This window comes from Paramisgurnus dabryanus, chromosome 4 (genome assembly GCF_030506205.2).
Source record: "Paramisgurnus dabryanus chromosome 4, PD_genome_1.1, whole genome shotgun sequence".
Lineage (NCBI taxonomy): Eukaryota > Metazoa > Chordata > Actinopteri > Cypriniformes > Cobitidae > Paramisgurnus > Paramisgurnus dabryanus.
The window spans coordinates 15,515,667-15,531,891 of record NC_133340.1 but is presented as its reverse complement, the minus strand read 5'-3'; the positions used below and the strand labels follow the sequence as shown (position 1 = coordinate 15,531,891).

General features: G+C 37.7%; 1 protein-coding gene across 1 annotated transcript; it reads right to left on the bottom strand.

The window, feature by feature from the left end:
• Positions 1–445: 445 nt before the first annotated feature.
• On the bottom strand, positions 446–10,773 carry htra3a (HtrA serine peptidase 3a). The gene is made up of 9 exons (XM_065295870.2): positions 10,197–10,773; positions 6,731–6,830; positions 6,237–6,459; positions 5,297–5,491; positions 5,172–5,204; positions 4,965–5,079; positions 1,268–1,325; positions 1,099–1,194; positions 446–975 (listed from the first exon to the last, which is right to left on the bottom strand). Exons 1-9 carry the CDS (start codon positions 10,612–10,614, stop codon positions 807–809), a joined length of 1,407 nt encoding a protein of 468 aa, XP_065151942.1. The 5' UTR covers positions 10,615–10,773; the 3' UTR covers positions 446–806.
• Positions 10,774–16,225: the final 5,452 nt, after the last annotated feature.

Here is a 16,225-nt window from a genome sequence, read left to right as displayed (position 1 = left end):
TGCATACTGGACAAAATCAGGCAGGCAAAGCTAAACCGAATTAAGGGCATCTGATAAAATCTGTCTGAATCTGCTAAAAGACAATACAATATATTTCTGGTGTCAATAACAGGGCAGTTGGAGTTGTCTGTACTTACTGAGGATCTTATAACACCACTTTACTATATCATCAGTCATCATGGTCAAGAAACAGCGGGTCTGATGTTCTAGCATCAATATGGTGCTAAATCCACCAAACACTGTGAAGAAATGAAGATTGATTTTTGGAAGCGCCACATACCTCTGGAAATAAAAGGTTATTGCAAATTTCTGAGTCATAAACGACTCCATCAAAAAGAAGAACATTTCAAAATGCTAAACATCTGCTCCTCCATCCTTGTTTAGTTTTACAAAGATTTATTGAAAATTCAATAGAAATATATACCTTCACAAAGGTTGTGTGCAAAAAACATTTGCGCATTACTTGTAAGCATATATCAAATATCCTAATTTATAAAATATTATATTTAATGTGCCCTAAATATTCAGTAGTTTAACATTTTTCCAGACTGATATAAAGCTCTCATCTGCTAATCTTTTTTATCAAGAAAACTATTTTCCTTAAGTAATTTTCTTATCTCATTTCTTTTCAGGCGTGATAGGAGGACAATGCTACAGCAATTACTATAAAGTAGCATTATATTAATAATATCCAGACAACTAAATGACAAAACAGCTCAGACGACCAATCTTCTCACATCTGTAGACTTCAGATCTTTCTTCTCATGATATTCTCTTCATCAGCCAACTATGATTTCCCATTTCTGTCACTGCATAAACATTTGAGGTTCAATGTTGAATAGTAGATCATCATTTCCACGCCGAACTTCCAGAAGGAGGGGCGTGTCTCCTTGAATTGCTTCCAGTAATTCACTTGTGTTGACCAATGGGTGCCCATTTAACTTCACTATAATGTCACCTGTTTCCAACCCACCTCTGTGAAGAACACCAACCAATGAAGAGAGATGTGTTTAGTGCTGGATGATTTAAAGTAGTTGGCACATCATTTGCAATAGTATGCTCAGAGTGGAACGAATTGGCTATTATTATAATACATACTTTTGAGCTGGGGAATCTGGGACAACTTCGTGAACAAGAATTCCAGTGGCAACATCTGGAAAGTCAGGATTGTGCCATTTTAACCCATGGACTAGGCTGAGGAAAAAAATAAGTTGTTTAAAGCATTGAGGTGTTTCAAGGCAAATAAAGTTAGATAGAGAAAACTTACTTCTCTGTTAAAGTGATCATTTTGATTCCAATGAATCTTTTTTTGGAACTTGGTAAGTCTGGAAGATAAATTATAGGCTGTGTTTGTACAAATTCAGATAAGATTCTTGCTCATACACATGTGTTTAGCACAAACATAATGTTATTGATTACATCACAGTTTACAATAAGAAGAATAAACTTCTTTAGTTATATTAAATAATGAGATGGATGTGATCAGGGCACATACAATATATTTATTTATTTGATTAATTCATACACATTGTATTTTGTGATTTCATCGAACTTATCATTTTGACCTACAGTATACTCCAATGTCAAACTGAAACATTTTCACATGATACAAGTCACATTTTTTTCACTAGTAAACTATTTTCTTGGGTTATTAGGACAAAGTCATGCAAAGCTGATTGCTTTATATGGCACAGTATGTTTGATAAATGGTTAGCAACATAATTAAGACTCCTGGCCTACAAATGGTTAAAAAAGGTCACTGGGGTAAAAGATACCAATATGTACCATTAGGTATAGATATTTAATACATTTGGTAACAAAATGTCCCTCTGAGGTACACATATGAGCACTTTTTAAAAGGGTACAGCCCCAGTTAAAGTTGGAGTACATATACACATGGGATATCACTATAAAGTGCCTTTGAGACTGTAAAATTTCTCCCCCCAAAATCAGAGATTTTCCATTTAACTTAATATGTTTTGTATTAAAGGTATTGCAGAGGATTTTCTTTTTCCGGGTGGATCATCAAGACTATTGGTCCTCCTAGTTGTCAATCAGGAGTGTTGCGCAATTGCATTTTTTTAAAAAGTGGAGAAGGCGGTTCTTTTCTAAAATTCGAGAAAATCCTCCGCTACACCTTTAAGGAAACCTTAGACTATTAGAAATGCATATTGGTCAAGCTCCAGCACTTTATATGCATTAACTGCAAGCAGACACCATACATACAAACAAACCTATAAAATATGTCCACCCTGTCATGCAAATTAAATGTAAAAAATTCATTACAGGGTGGACATTTTAGCTGAATTTAACATTTAATGAACACATGATGTAGCTGCAGTTAGCTAAGTGGTTCACTGTTGAAGCTGACTGTTTAAAATACATATTTAGATTTTCTGCAAAGTTTTAGGTTAATGAATCACTCTAAAAAAAAAACGGTGCTATATAGCACCAAAAGTGGTTCTTTGCTCGTAATCATAGAAGAACCGTTTTTAGTGCCATATAGCACCGGTGAAGCACCAGTGAAGAACCATATGGGGGCCATAAAGCACCACTATAGCACCACATATGGTTCTACATAGCAATATGTGGTTCTACACAGGTGCTTCACCGGTGCTATATGGCACTAAAAACGGTTCTTCTATAATTACGAGCAAAGAACCACTTTTGGTGCTATATAGCACCGTTTGTTTTTAGAGTGAATGACAGATTGTACATTTTAAGCTTGACAACATGCAACTACAAACACATTATGATGAAAATAAGGGAAATAAATGTAGATACTGTGTGTGCATTACATGTTTTAATCTCTACTGAAGAAAGACGAAATGGGGACAAGATGTCATCAGTTGGTTTTTAAAGGGGCGTTTACCCCAAAATGACAGGGTGGACAGCAATTTCAGGGACATGCGCAAAATGCCTAATATTATTATGTAAATTGAATATAAATTATAAAAAATGACTTGTTTTATCAAATAACTTTACGTTTATGGGCCCTATCTTGCACCTAGCGCAATTGACTTTGTCAGTGACGCATGTATCATTTGTATTTTGCACCAGCGCACAGCGGGTTTTTCCCTCCACAGACGCACGTCGGCAAACTAGGGAATGAACTTGCGCTCCCTGGGCGGTTCAGCGCAAAAAAGGAGCCGTGTTCCGGCGCAAACCATCCCTGATGCTATTTTCCAGTTTCAAAAAACAATTGCGCCACTGACCAGAAAAAACTATTCTTAAGTCAGTGGCGCGTTGTTTATTATGCTATTTTAAGGGCGCATGCTTGACCATAATGTATAGCGTGCACAAAGCTCACTAATTTGCTTATCTAATCTAGAACTAAAAACTATCATGCAAATAACAATTAAAATATTTTCTTAAGTTTGTTGTGTGGCTGTATTACGTTTATTTTATGTAAATAATAATTAAAATGTTTTCATAAGAACTTGATTTGTAAGTGTACTTTGGGGTTGGACTGCTTGCGTTTCTTGGCTTTCAGGGGTGAGGGTGGACGCAGCGATGTCCTCTGCTGGCGTCAGGTCCTGTGTAGAGGCAGATCCACCTCCCGTTACACGGCGTGCCCGATTTATGCTGGCAAGCTTGGGATTCAATTGTGGGATACAATTGTGGCTATTTCCTCCCACGCCTGTTTAACCGACCCTGATTTGGGCGGATTTCTCCCATCCCCATACAAAACAACTTCTCTGTCTTTGACTGCTCTTACAAGAACGTCGGTCTCCTTGGCTGTGAACCGCTCCTGCTCCTGGCGTGCGCCTGGTAAATCCGTCATAATAATAGCAACCCGCCATGGAACTTGCGCACTTGCGTTTAAAGGGAATGTTGGATGACGTTCTGATTGGTTTATTTGACGTTACGCCCAAACCACACCTATAAATAATGAACCTACTTCTGACCAACCCCATACTGATTTGTGCCTGGCGCAAGAGATATTTCTCCCGCTGGGAAAATAGCAACAGCGCCCAAGATCTGCCCACAAAGTCACTTGCGCTTTGCGCTTCGCACTTGCGTTTCAGATCGTTAAAATAGGGCCCTAAGTCTTTTTTTATTTTATGTCATTTATTCACTTTTTACACTCACTAAAATTAGTTGAGCACTGTCTGGGACATGCCAAAATCAAAGAAAACATCCAATCAAAGAAAATGGTTTAAAATTGGAAAAACATATTTCAAGAGACTTAACATTGAACTTGTATGTGTGTAAATGTTTGGCCATTTATAATAAAACCTCAGAATTTCATTATTTTTGATTACATTCATGATGACTGAGTGATTCTGATAAGGACAGCAAAAGGCATTTTATAGTGATATTGACTCATATATGTTATTGTGGCTTGCATGTGTAATATACATTCCACATCATTTATTAGTATTTAGCAGGTAATATATACAATTTCCCACTAACTGCTATAGCAAAAGGAACAAGCCTACGACAGCAGCTCATTTTGTGCCTTAAAAAGTGTGTCATTTGAAAGGCTTTCCTATTGCATCCGCTTTTGTTAGAAGGGTTAAATCAGCTGCATGTCAAATATTAACTTAGATGCCTCACCTGAGGCAGTCTTGACAGGGTCAGACTGCACTTTTGTCCTGACTACCCTGTGAATAACTGAAATCAAAGTAAAGGACACCACAGAGCTGTTTCATACATATCATAAATACAACTGAAAGGACGTGGCATATTCTGTAGCAAGGCAATTTTGTTTCAATTGGCAGAACTTTGTGTAAATGTTTGGACTTTTAGACCCAGTTCTTCATAACAGATCAATCCTTATAATTTTGTTCTGAAGAAAAACCACAGGGGATATCTCAATTCTCAGATTAAATGGAAACCAAATTGAGACTTTTGCTTAAACTTTCATGAATAACTCAATAAACCTTTCTGAGCTATTAAACTGCAAATGTAAACAGCAATTTGGGCTACTTTGTGTAACCCTAGCCAGTGTTTTTGCTTACCTTTCTGCTGTTTCTCATTAGATTCATTAAGAAATTGATTGATTCGGTCTGATGGAATGGCAAAAGAGATCCCTGCGGTCACTTTTAGTGTGTTTATGCCGATCACCTCACCATCCTAACATGACAAAAAACATATATATAAATATTTAAAATGTAACAATGCAATGTCCTAACAATGAATGTGAAACGAAACCAATTCACACTTACTAGATTTACAAGTGGGCCTCCTGAATTTCCATACTTCCCATTGGAAAAAAAGTGAAAGACAAAGTCAAATATTCAAAGTTTGATAAAACCCTAGTCGTCATGCTAAACAATATCTTTAGTCTCACATTGATGATGGTGTCAGTCTGAATGTAGTCCATGTCAGAGTCATGGATGCCCAGCTCTTTTCCGTCTCTTTGTGTTGTGCTGATGATGCCTGTCGTGACTGTGTTCTGGAGAGCAAAAGGACTGCCGATGGCAACCACAAACTCACCGGGTCTCAGGTCAGCAGAGCGACCCAGCAATAATACTGGCAATTTTCTCTGCGGAACAAAAAAGAAACAAAAATATTTTTTTTAGACGGATAGCAAGTTTAGACATCGCATGCTATGATTTCCATGCTCATTTGAAACCACATGCATACAATATGCGTTTTTAAGTTAGATTAGTTTGATTTATTTGAGATAAAAACTGACTACACTGTCATATACAGTCTGACAGTCAGATTGGGAAAACAAATCTTAATTTATTGTGAATGAGGTTAATTACTATCAACAAAGTATTGGTTGCAGTTAACTATGACATCAGCTGCTATAAACAGTCCCAAAAAACTAAAAGCACTCCAGACTCTCTGACGTGGGAACATTCTCAAATGTTTATTCCCAAAGCAGTCTCTACTCTGAAACACTAACAGAGTAAATAGTTTATTTTCTTAATCAAAAACGAAATCAAAAACCTAACGTCACGAGCTAAAAATAGCCAAATCGGACAGAATAGTATACTATTAAATTGTCCTAAACAAACAATTGAATTTACACATGTTGCAGGAAGGAAAATTTGACATGTCCACTTTACCTATGCTGCATGTTTTTGGAATGTGGGAGGAATAGAGTACCAGAAATAAACCCACGCTGACACAGAGAGAACATGCAAACTCTATACAAAAAAGCCTCCAGACCTAGCCGGGACTCGTGACCTTATCGTTGTGAGGTAACGGTGCTGATAACTGTGCTGCCCCAGATGTCTTATAAACTGAAAAAAGTACTAGAAATGTAAAATGATTCTCACCTTTGGGTTAATTTTGATGGTTGCAATGTCAGACTTTTTGTCGATGTCTCGGATGTAGGCATCATATGTTTGGCCATCGTGTAACTGCACTTGGAGTTGCTGGCGGCCTGTTACTGTTGCTCTGCTGGTTACCACGTGAGCATTGGTCACAATCAGGCCAGACTGCGTCATTATGAATCCAGAACCGCTTGACAACGGGACATTACGTCCAAACAGCGGATGACTGGACACAAGCAAATGATAAAATGCTATAAATTGCCAAGCATCATTTTAGCTGGAAATGGCACAGTGATGAAAATGATAATAACTTTAAGTTTCCTACTAATGCATTTTGACTGTTTGACATGGTTACAGTAATCTCAAAAGAAATAAAGTATTGGGAGAGTAAAAATTATTGGGGTAGTTTTAGTTAAAAGGGCAATATGTTAAATAAAGTGTTCTTACATTGACCCACATTGTGATTCAGCAATAAAAAAAAGTTAAATGGTAGTTACTTGAGGGAAAGGTCAATATGGACCACGGCAGGTGCAATCTTCTCCACCACATCTGCTATGAAATTATACTTGTACCGTGGGCTTTTCAGATGTGCAGGGCCTATACAAGCAAACAATATTACAACAAAAACAAAAGTTACACAACATAGCTAATCAGTCACTGTATTTGTGCATTTCCTTTCCAAGTAATCCTAAAAACGTTTTCAAGTGTGTTAATCAAATCAAATTTGTCTGTGCAGTGATGCCTACTCGACGTAGCAATGCTAATGCGCGCTCTCACTTGACGTACAGGGCAGGCGTGCTTTTCTGGGGGTAAAGGCCCATAAAAGGAATATGGGGTCAATCAGTTGTAAAGGATACCCCTGTTCGAAAAAAAAAACTTTCTGAAACTTGTTGGAAAAAGGAGGCGCGAGTTTGGCCCAGAAATACTCCGTCACAAGCTCAACTCCTTTTTTGACACTTTGCTTATGTTTAGCATGAGGGTTACTGAGTTAAACTGAGTTAATAAGTCAGAATGCATGAAATAGCATTAAAGGTGCAATTTGTAAGATATTTGCAGTAAAATATCCAAAAACCACTAGGCCAGTGTTATATATTTTGTCCAGCTGATTACTATCAATATCTATAATGTTTTCAACTACTTGTAAATGATGAGAAAATTGCCATTCTAAACAGTGACAAGGGGCAGTGCAGTCGCCTGTCAATGACGTTAATTTCCACGTGACCCAATGGGGCTGTTTACACTTGGTATTAAGATGTGTTTTCATCGATCGTATCACAAATGGATGAGAGAGACACATAACAACGTTTACACTTGGTATTTAAATCCGTCTCTTTTGTCCACTTTCGACCGTTTCTTTCCTGAATACTGAGAGGGGGGGTCTGTGAGATGGTGGGCGAGTCTCTCTGCTGTCATTCAAACGAGAGCGGGAGTAATGATGAGTTTATATGGACACAAACTAATATTATGTAAGAGTCCACTGCTTTTGTTGTAAGTAAACATGCTGCACACTGTTTTGTACATGTAAATGTTAGAGCTTTCTCTGAATTTTCTGCGCAGTTGATGAAATATGATCGCGCAACTTTCACACGCTTTCAAAATGAAACTGCGGTGATCAGCTGCTTTAGTTTTATCAATGAAAGGCTAAAAATAGCGCTGTTCACCGTGTGTTCACGCCAGAAGTTAAAAAAAGACGTAAAACTTCATATTAGATAAATGGGCGGAGAGAAGGCGGTCGCGTGTGGCTGTTCGAACACATTCAACCACATGTGCATTTACACTACAAAAGCAATCCGATCTAAAGGGTTTTCAACTACCTCTGAATGTGGTTGAAAGTGGTCGAAAGTGGACGAGCTCAAAACGTTTTGAACACTGTTTACACCTGGCATTAACGTCGTCCACTTGTGATCCGATCAATGAAACGCATGTTAATGCCAAGTGTAAACAGCCTCTTTGTTACCGCCTTTACTGATGTAAAAAACACATGACAACAGTGTCGTGGAGAAATGCGGAAGTATGCGTTACCGCCTGTCGGACTACGCTGTTGTTTATGGTCTACGATTACTGTTTACCGTCTGCCGCTGGTTGTGTCAGCAAAGACAACTCCCGTAAGTGTACGGGCCAACCAAATGACCCAAGAAAAGTTTGGAACAAGACGAGAGAAAGAATGAGGATCAATATCGGTGTTGCATTATCTGGATGTAGAGAGCTTCGCTACAACATTTAACTAGACATAGATGCTGATCTTGCTTGTGTTTTACGCGAAGGGTGAGTTGTTTTGATTCGTAACCCTTCAAAAATCGTATGCTATTATATCGATCACAAGATTAGTGTGTAGACGGTAATCAGTGCGTCTTCCCGCGGACGATATAATGCACATCAAGAGGTATTGTACTGGAATATATCATAACACAAATGGTCATATTTCTATAAGATCAGCTATGTCTGTCTCTCTCTCTCTAGGGGTTTTTTCTACCTAGGACTTTTTTCTCACAGGGTTTTTCTCCTAGGAGTTTTTTGTACCCCTGGGGAGTCATCTGACATTAGCATAACTTAGATCTTTCTCTTATAAGTTACATACTAGTACACTGTTTATTCTTAGCTGCTGTACTTTCTTCATTTTGTTTTCCTCTGATTTGTCTGTGTTTTCTTTTTATTAATGTAAAGCTGATTTGGAGCAATAAACAATGGTGAAAGGCGCTATTTAAAAAAAATCGAATTGATTATGTTTAGAAACCATCTTAAATATCAGTGGTGTGTGGTGGTAATTTAGACCATTGTAATTATTTGGATCACTGCCCGTCTGCACGTATACTTTCCTAATATTTTGTTGGCCTGACTCAAGATACTATGGCAGCCTTAGATTCTAATTCTTTCCTTTATTCAAAAGTTTTAAACTGAATCTATAAACAGTGTTGCATGTTTTGAATTTCAAGTATTAGATGCCCCATAGTTCCATAGTATTGTATTAAGTCAATGGGGCTTCTGTTCTGTTTGGTTACGGAATAAAGAGTAAATGATGATCACATTTAAGAGGAAGAGTGCTGTTCTGTCTAAATCGTACCAAATATTAAAAAGTCACCCTCATTGTAGGGCAAGTTTACTCAAAGGTTTAAAAAAACTGACTCCAGCTGAAATCAAAAGGTTGTAATTATATGAACTATGTCCATCTAATATCCTAAAAAAGCAATTACAGACCATGTTATACATTCCCAGAAGCCTAAATGAGGCAAAAGTTAATAACATACAGGAAATCAAACCCAGTGGAGGACAGTCAGCCAACTGACTCAACTGAACATCAATGTGTGAAGAACAGAAGGGATGTTAAAAATAAGGTTAAGATGGTCTGTAACCTTTTAAGACCCGAGCTTTTTTTTTCAGATTTCTACAAGCAATTTTTGGGTTAGGAAGAACCAAAAAATATAATAACCAAATATTTTCTTTGAAAATGAAGCAGTGTAATTGTCCATGATTGTGTACCACAGTTTCCAGTTACACAGAATTAATTATTATGGTGCAAACAACAAAAAAATGTGATCACCAGGTCATCCAGGTCTTATGAGATTAAAGCCCTCTACACAAAATATCCAAATACATCTTTTTAGGCACACAATAGCAGCTTTACAATGAAAACTATTAGGATGCAGCATCATGCAAAAGTAAAGGGTTATTTGTTGTACATTAGTGCCACTGGTGGTGGCTACTAAACTTTTAGTGCTACAGTAACTTTTGTTTGACAGGAATTGCTGTCAAAAGCCAATGAATGTATTGATTAGGCTATATGAATAAATGGACTGGTACAGGTTACATTTATTACAGTTTTGTTTAACAAGTTTTACAGTAGTAATAGATGTCAGTTACCACTATATTAGGCTTTTCGTTGCCAGTCAAAATTAACCATTTAACAGAAATTTCAAAAATCAAGAGAAATAAAAGAGCAGTTGCACTGATTGATCAATGACTGACCTGAACGGGATGATGTACATGAACCCTTGTGCCTTAGGGTTATTATGGAGAGTTCCTTCTGTTGCGCTTTACGCGCGGCTTTTCTCATTTTACATACATTACTGTAGGTCTTCCCATCGCTGCCGCACACTCTATATGCTGTCTTACACTGGCAGGTACCCTTGGTAAGACGCTTGCCAGCTGGATATTTACATTCGAGGCCATCGCCGCACGGAGGGTCATCCTTACGACCGCACAGTGCGCCCTCACTCAGACTGCACACAAGGCAACAGTTGCAATCATCGGGCACGTACCCGCTCGGGCAGCTTGGGCTCGGACATTTACTCACATCACATCTGGATGGGCATTTCATCTTCGGCTTGGCTGCGGCGAGGTCGCGTGCAAACAGCACTATTGCAGCAAACAGTATAAACTGCATTCCGTCTGATATTTAGATGCACTTTGTCTCAAATTTTAATTATATGCTATCTTCATTTGTTGCAAATAATACATTTAACAGTCCAAAACGTGCGATGCGCCTCGGACTTTATCCTTGGATATCATCACCTATAGGCTAGCTGATAATCGATAACAACAGTAAAAACTGAAGAAAAAAAAAAGACAAAAGCATGCATTAAACAGTCGTATGATATTCTCTTCCTTTATGTGATGTCAAAAATGTGAAAACTCACTGCTTCCTTTCTCACTCTGACTGGCACACGCGCGCATGCCTCAGCTCCCGCCACTGCTTTCCTGTGGGCACTCTCACACAGGGCGAAGTATACGAGACAGCAAAGATCACATAGATATTAAAATTGATAGCAGTCATATGAGATTTTACTTGAGCAATGTGGAATGGCACCAGCACAGCCTTGTGGTTTTATTTGTAATTTTTAAAACTGAACTAAAGCATTTTTGTGAAGGAACTGTATTTTTAACTGTAATCAGATTTTGTGTTTAATTTAAACGTAAACACTGTTGTGATGAATGTAAAGATTTTTTTACCCATGAACCGCAGTAAGTAATTTTTAATCTTCAAAACCTCTACTTTTTGTTGTGATATCGCTGTTGTTTCAGGTGCTACACATTATTTACTAAAAAGGAAAAAATCCTAAACAACAGTTCAACCCCAAAGAAAGGCACATTGAAGACTTCATCAAATAATGGATTATATTTTAGTTTGTTTTTCATTAAACCCTTTTATATGCGTTCTTGACATTTAAAACATATGACAGATAGATTTTTTGTGGTTTAACACTTTTGTCTCATTCTGAAGCTTGAAGTATTTTTGAATTTTTTTTGAATATTGAATATTTTTTTATATTTTACAGTGTCAAAAAAAAAAAAGATATAGAGATATAAAAAATGTAAGGATTTCAGTTGATAGAGATAGGATCACCTATATTTTGACATGAAATTTAAAAGTTTCTGAGTGATTCTATGTGGATAACATCATTTCAGTTAATTGGTGTGTTCCAATGTGGGTGGGGTTGGTTGACACACTGATTTGGGGGTTGGTTGACACATGTGCAGGGCCGGACTGGGACAAAAATTGGCCCTGGCATTTTGGCCCCGACCGGCCCACTACATAGGATCACAAATCTTTGTGAAACCTTGACTACCAACTCCATACTGTATAATGATAAAGTAGAAAAGTATAAGACCTGACACGTGACATTACAAAAATGTAAGCGCTGTAAAAGACTTTTTTAAAAATAGCAGGTTTTAAAAATAATAGTATAAGCCAGTGAGTGCACAATGTTTAAACTAACCATTCTGAACACCTTATGATAACACTGGGACCTGATAAATGTTACAATGAAGTCGCAGTCTTGCGGCAGAGCCACGCGTCCCATTAAAGTGTGTGCAGAATATTTTGATCACTTTTTTTTAAAACCTTTTACCAATTCCAAAACACAGTAATTTTAATACCCAACATTAATTTTGTATATCTTTTCCTTTCATCCTATATTATGCCCTTGCTGCACGAATCAGGATTTCTTGTATAATGGTCACACCTCAATTTAGCAATTTCCATGCATGGCATCTTTCTTATGGACATTAAATAATGAATTTCCAGTGTGTGTGTTAAAAATTTTTTTGGCCCATTTTAAATTTAAAAGAAAATGTGGCTAATAATTCTGCACACCTGAAAATAAGGTGCTTTTTTCTCCAGCCAGCCATCATTAACAATAATGTATTACTTATAAATGCCTTATTTACTAAATAAATGGTAGTTATTAAGATTAATTTGGTTTGAAATTAGTAAAATATGTTTGATAAAAACTGTGATCAAAAGTGTTTTAGATGCAGTTCTGCTTACCGCACGTCCACTCAGTTCTCAGTCGTCTCTTATTTTGACAGATGCACACTGACGCTGCATGCTTTATAAAATGTGCTAAAAGTTGTGATTGGTCTAGCCAAATGTCAAAAAAAAGAACCATACATCTTACACTTACTTTTTTGGAAAATGCAGTACATTCCCACCGCGCCTTTTAGCCCCATTAATGAATTACATTAACACAAAAAAAGAAAGAAAGCAACGGGCTGCGTTGCGCGATGTACGAGTGGCTGGTCAGACAAAAATAGTGTGAGATGTATGATACGTTTGTATGATACTCGCTCTCTGTTTCTTGTGTCAGATCATCGTTCTCGTTTCATCGCTCTCTGTTTCTTGTGACTGTCCATCTGACACAAGAAACAGAAGGGGAGGGGTGGAGCTTGTTAAGAGATGATTGGGCCAGCCTAGTGTCAGTATGGAAAATGAACCAATGGGCCGCTGTCCCTTCTTTATGGGCCGGTCGTTGGCCAATAAAAAAAATCATATTATATTCACCGGCCCCCAAGGACGTCGGCCCACCGGGCATTTGCCCGGTATGCCAGATTACCAGTCCAGCCCTGCACATGTGCATACTGCATATAGTGACAAGATGAAAACCACCATTTTCTGTTACAAACTTTCACATAGCATCTTTAGGTTATAAAAACATAAAACATTCAAATCCATAACTTGATTTTCAAAGATTTATTATAAAAACGAATTATTTTTTCCTCAAAATCCAATGAATCCATGACGTTTTTTTTCTATGAATCTATTCAATCAATGTATAAATGTGCATTCATTTTTGCCATTTTATATTCATTTACTTGAACAGTTGTACACAGTGATTTAAAAAATAAACATTAATGGCATTAATCAAAACACTTACTTTGCCATATTAGGAACACTGTTATTGCTGCGGTTACACTTGACGTCGTCGCTTAAAATTTTTCACAGCGTTCAGCTGTGATTCTCGTTGACTTTGAGTTAAATTATGGAAAGTTTTTCATAAAATCCCCTGGGGTCAATGTGTTAGGACGAGAGAAGCTAGATGCTGTCGGGAGAACAAGCAATCATCTCCCGAGTGCCTCTCGCGTAAATTATTAGATGTTGATGGCTTACGTTTCTTTCCTGTCACAGAAAGCCACCACAGGTTTATCAATATTAAAGTATTATTTTGTTTTTGTTTGTTTGTTGATCACGAAGTACAAAGTAGATGAGGAAAACTAGGACTCTGTGTACTCAACGCGCCACCATTGTTTGTTTACATTGCGTGGAATGGTGCGCTGTTATGTGGTGGAGCGGATTTATTGCATTCTGTAGAAAAGAAGGAGTGGCGTTTATTGTGTTTTGGGAAAAATGGGAGAAAAGATGACAGAATAACACAGCGGATATTGGATTTTGCATAAAATTAAGAATTTACTTTTAAACACTGACCTGATATAACACTGATTTTGGCAGTAACTCATTTTTTTCAAAAATGGCGTTTATTGTGTTTTGGAACCAAACTCTTCCTATATATCAGTGATTCTTGGGAATTTGGATAAAACAGTTTTAAAAAAAAAAAAAGTTAGTTAAATCACAAAATCTGAAGGTATATCATTATAGACCAAGGTCTTGGCTGTTCAGCAATTTACTGGTGCAACCTCCCCTGTTCGTATTTTTTTCATAAAATAGGCATTTTTCCATTTATTACTTATACAACATTTACTTTAAGCCTAAATAGAAAAAGTAATGATTTGTTTTATTTAATAAACATATTTTTGTATTAATAGAGACTATTAATTTAATAACTCAACAGCACTGAAGAAACATATTGTAAGCATATTCATTTAAAACAAATAAAACTCCGTCTGACGGTGGTGACACTAATCTGACGGTGGTGACATTGGCCTCATTATTCCAAAATGTATACCACTCAAGTCAATGGCTTCTTGCTTAAACTTTATGTAAATATTTGGTCCAAAAAATAACAATCCTGAGCACTGTGATGAACAAATATCAAATCATAATTTCCTAAAATACATAAAACCTGACAGAAAACCTGACGGTGGTGACATCTGACGGTGGTGACCAAAACTTAATATGGATTAAAAAATAGATGAGTTGTTCACATTAGCCATCTTGTTTCCCCTTCTGTTGCTAGCTATTTCAGACCCCTTCTTATCTATAATCTAATAATCTATTTTTTTTACAAAGATGATGGTGTTGACATGTTATGGTTGTCACAGTAGCAGTGTCCAAAAATATGAACAAGTTTAAGAGAAAATAGCAAACATACAGGAGCTTGAGTGATCTTGAAGCATGCACTAGAGCTGAAGGTTTGAAAATAGGGTCCACAGGAATGCAGTTGACCCTGTAGTTGTCTGATTTTATTGCTTTTTATAAATATCTGACGGTGGTGACAAATATGTGGGACACATTTTGAGCAATCACAAAATAATGGTAAATATTGTTCAAAACTCACTGTTTGTAGTTTTTAATACATATTACAATGTACTCTTTCATGTGGTAAATATATTATTCAATTCAATTATTACTTTTTTATATATATATATATAGTGTCATTGCGACTTTGTCAAGTCAGCGTCAACGTGACAATGGGACTTTGTCAAGTCAGCGTCAACGTGTCAACGCGACTTTGTCAACTCAGCGTCAACGCGACTTTGTCAAGTCAGCATCAACATGTCAACTTGACTTCATCAAGTCAGCGTCAACGTGTCAAGGCGACTTCATCAAGTCAGCGTCAACGTGTCAAGGCGACTTCGTCAAGTCAGCGTCAACATGTCAAGGCGACTTCGTCAAGTCAGCGTCAACGCGACTTCGTCATGTCAGCGGCAACGCGACTTCGTCAAGTCAGCGGCAACGCGACTTCGTCAAGTCAGCGTCAAGGCGACTTCGTCAAGTCAGCGTCAAGGCGACTTCGTCAAGTCAGCGGCAACGCGACTTCGTCAAGTCAGCGGCAACGCGACTTCGTCAAGTCAGCGTCAACGTGTCAAGGCGACTTCGTCAAGTCAGCGTCAACGTGTCAAGGCGACTTCGTCAAGTCAGCGTAAACGTGTCAACGCGTCTTGCTCAAGTCAGCGTCAACGTGTCAAAGCAACTTCGTCAAGTCAGCGTCAACATCTCAAGGCGACTTCGTCAAGTCAGCGTCAACGTGTCAAGGCGACTTCATCAAGTCAGCGTCAACGTGTCAACGCGACTTCGTCAAGTCAGCGTCAACGTGTCAACGCGGCTTCGTCAAGTCAGCGTCAACGTGTCAAGGCGACTTCGTCAAGTCAGCGTCAACGTGTCAAGGCGACTTCGTCAAGTCAGCGTCAACGTGTCAAGGCGACTTCGTCAAGTCAGCGTCAACGTGTCAACGCGACTTCGTCAAGTCAGCGTCAACGTGTCCACTCTAAAGACAATGGAAAACATGAAATTGGATAACATGACTCCTTTAACAACAAAAAATGACACTGAGCCAGGGGTATTATTATCATTTACAATACATTAAATTAAGAAGTGCCTCATGAGTCTTTTAAAATCTTGTTCTTTGTATAAACATATGCACGTTTTTATGAACCAAACAGGCACAATATATATATACACAGCACACAGTCAATCGTACATTACAAACATGAACAAACATTATATGCTTACATACTAACTGTCAGCCGTTTTAAAGCTTAGGGATAGTTCACCCAAAAAGGAAAATTCTGTCATAATTTTCTCATCCTTATGTTGTTCT

Excerpts from the sequence above, each read along its gene's own strand:
- htra3a (XM_065295870.2), bottom strand. The coding sequence starts at position 10,614 with ATGCAGTTTATACTGTTTGCTGCAATAGTGCTGTTTGCACGCGACCTC. Across the intron at positions 6,460-6,730 it reads CATATTGACCTTTCCCTCAA|TCATCCGCTGTTTGGACGTA; the intron begins GTAACTACCATT and ends GCTTGTGTCCAG. Across the intron at positions 5,492-6,236 it reads CCATCAAAATTAACCCAAAG|AGAAAATTGCCAGTATTATT; the intron begins GTGAGAATCATT and ends TTTGTTCCGCAG.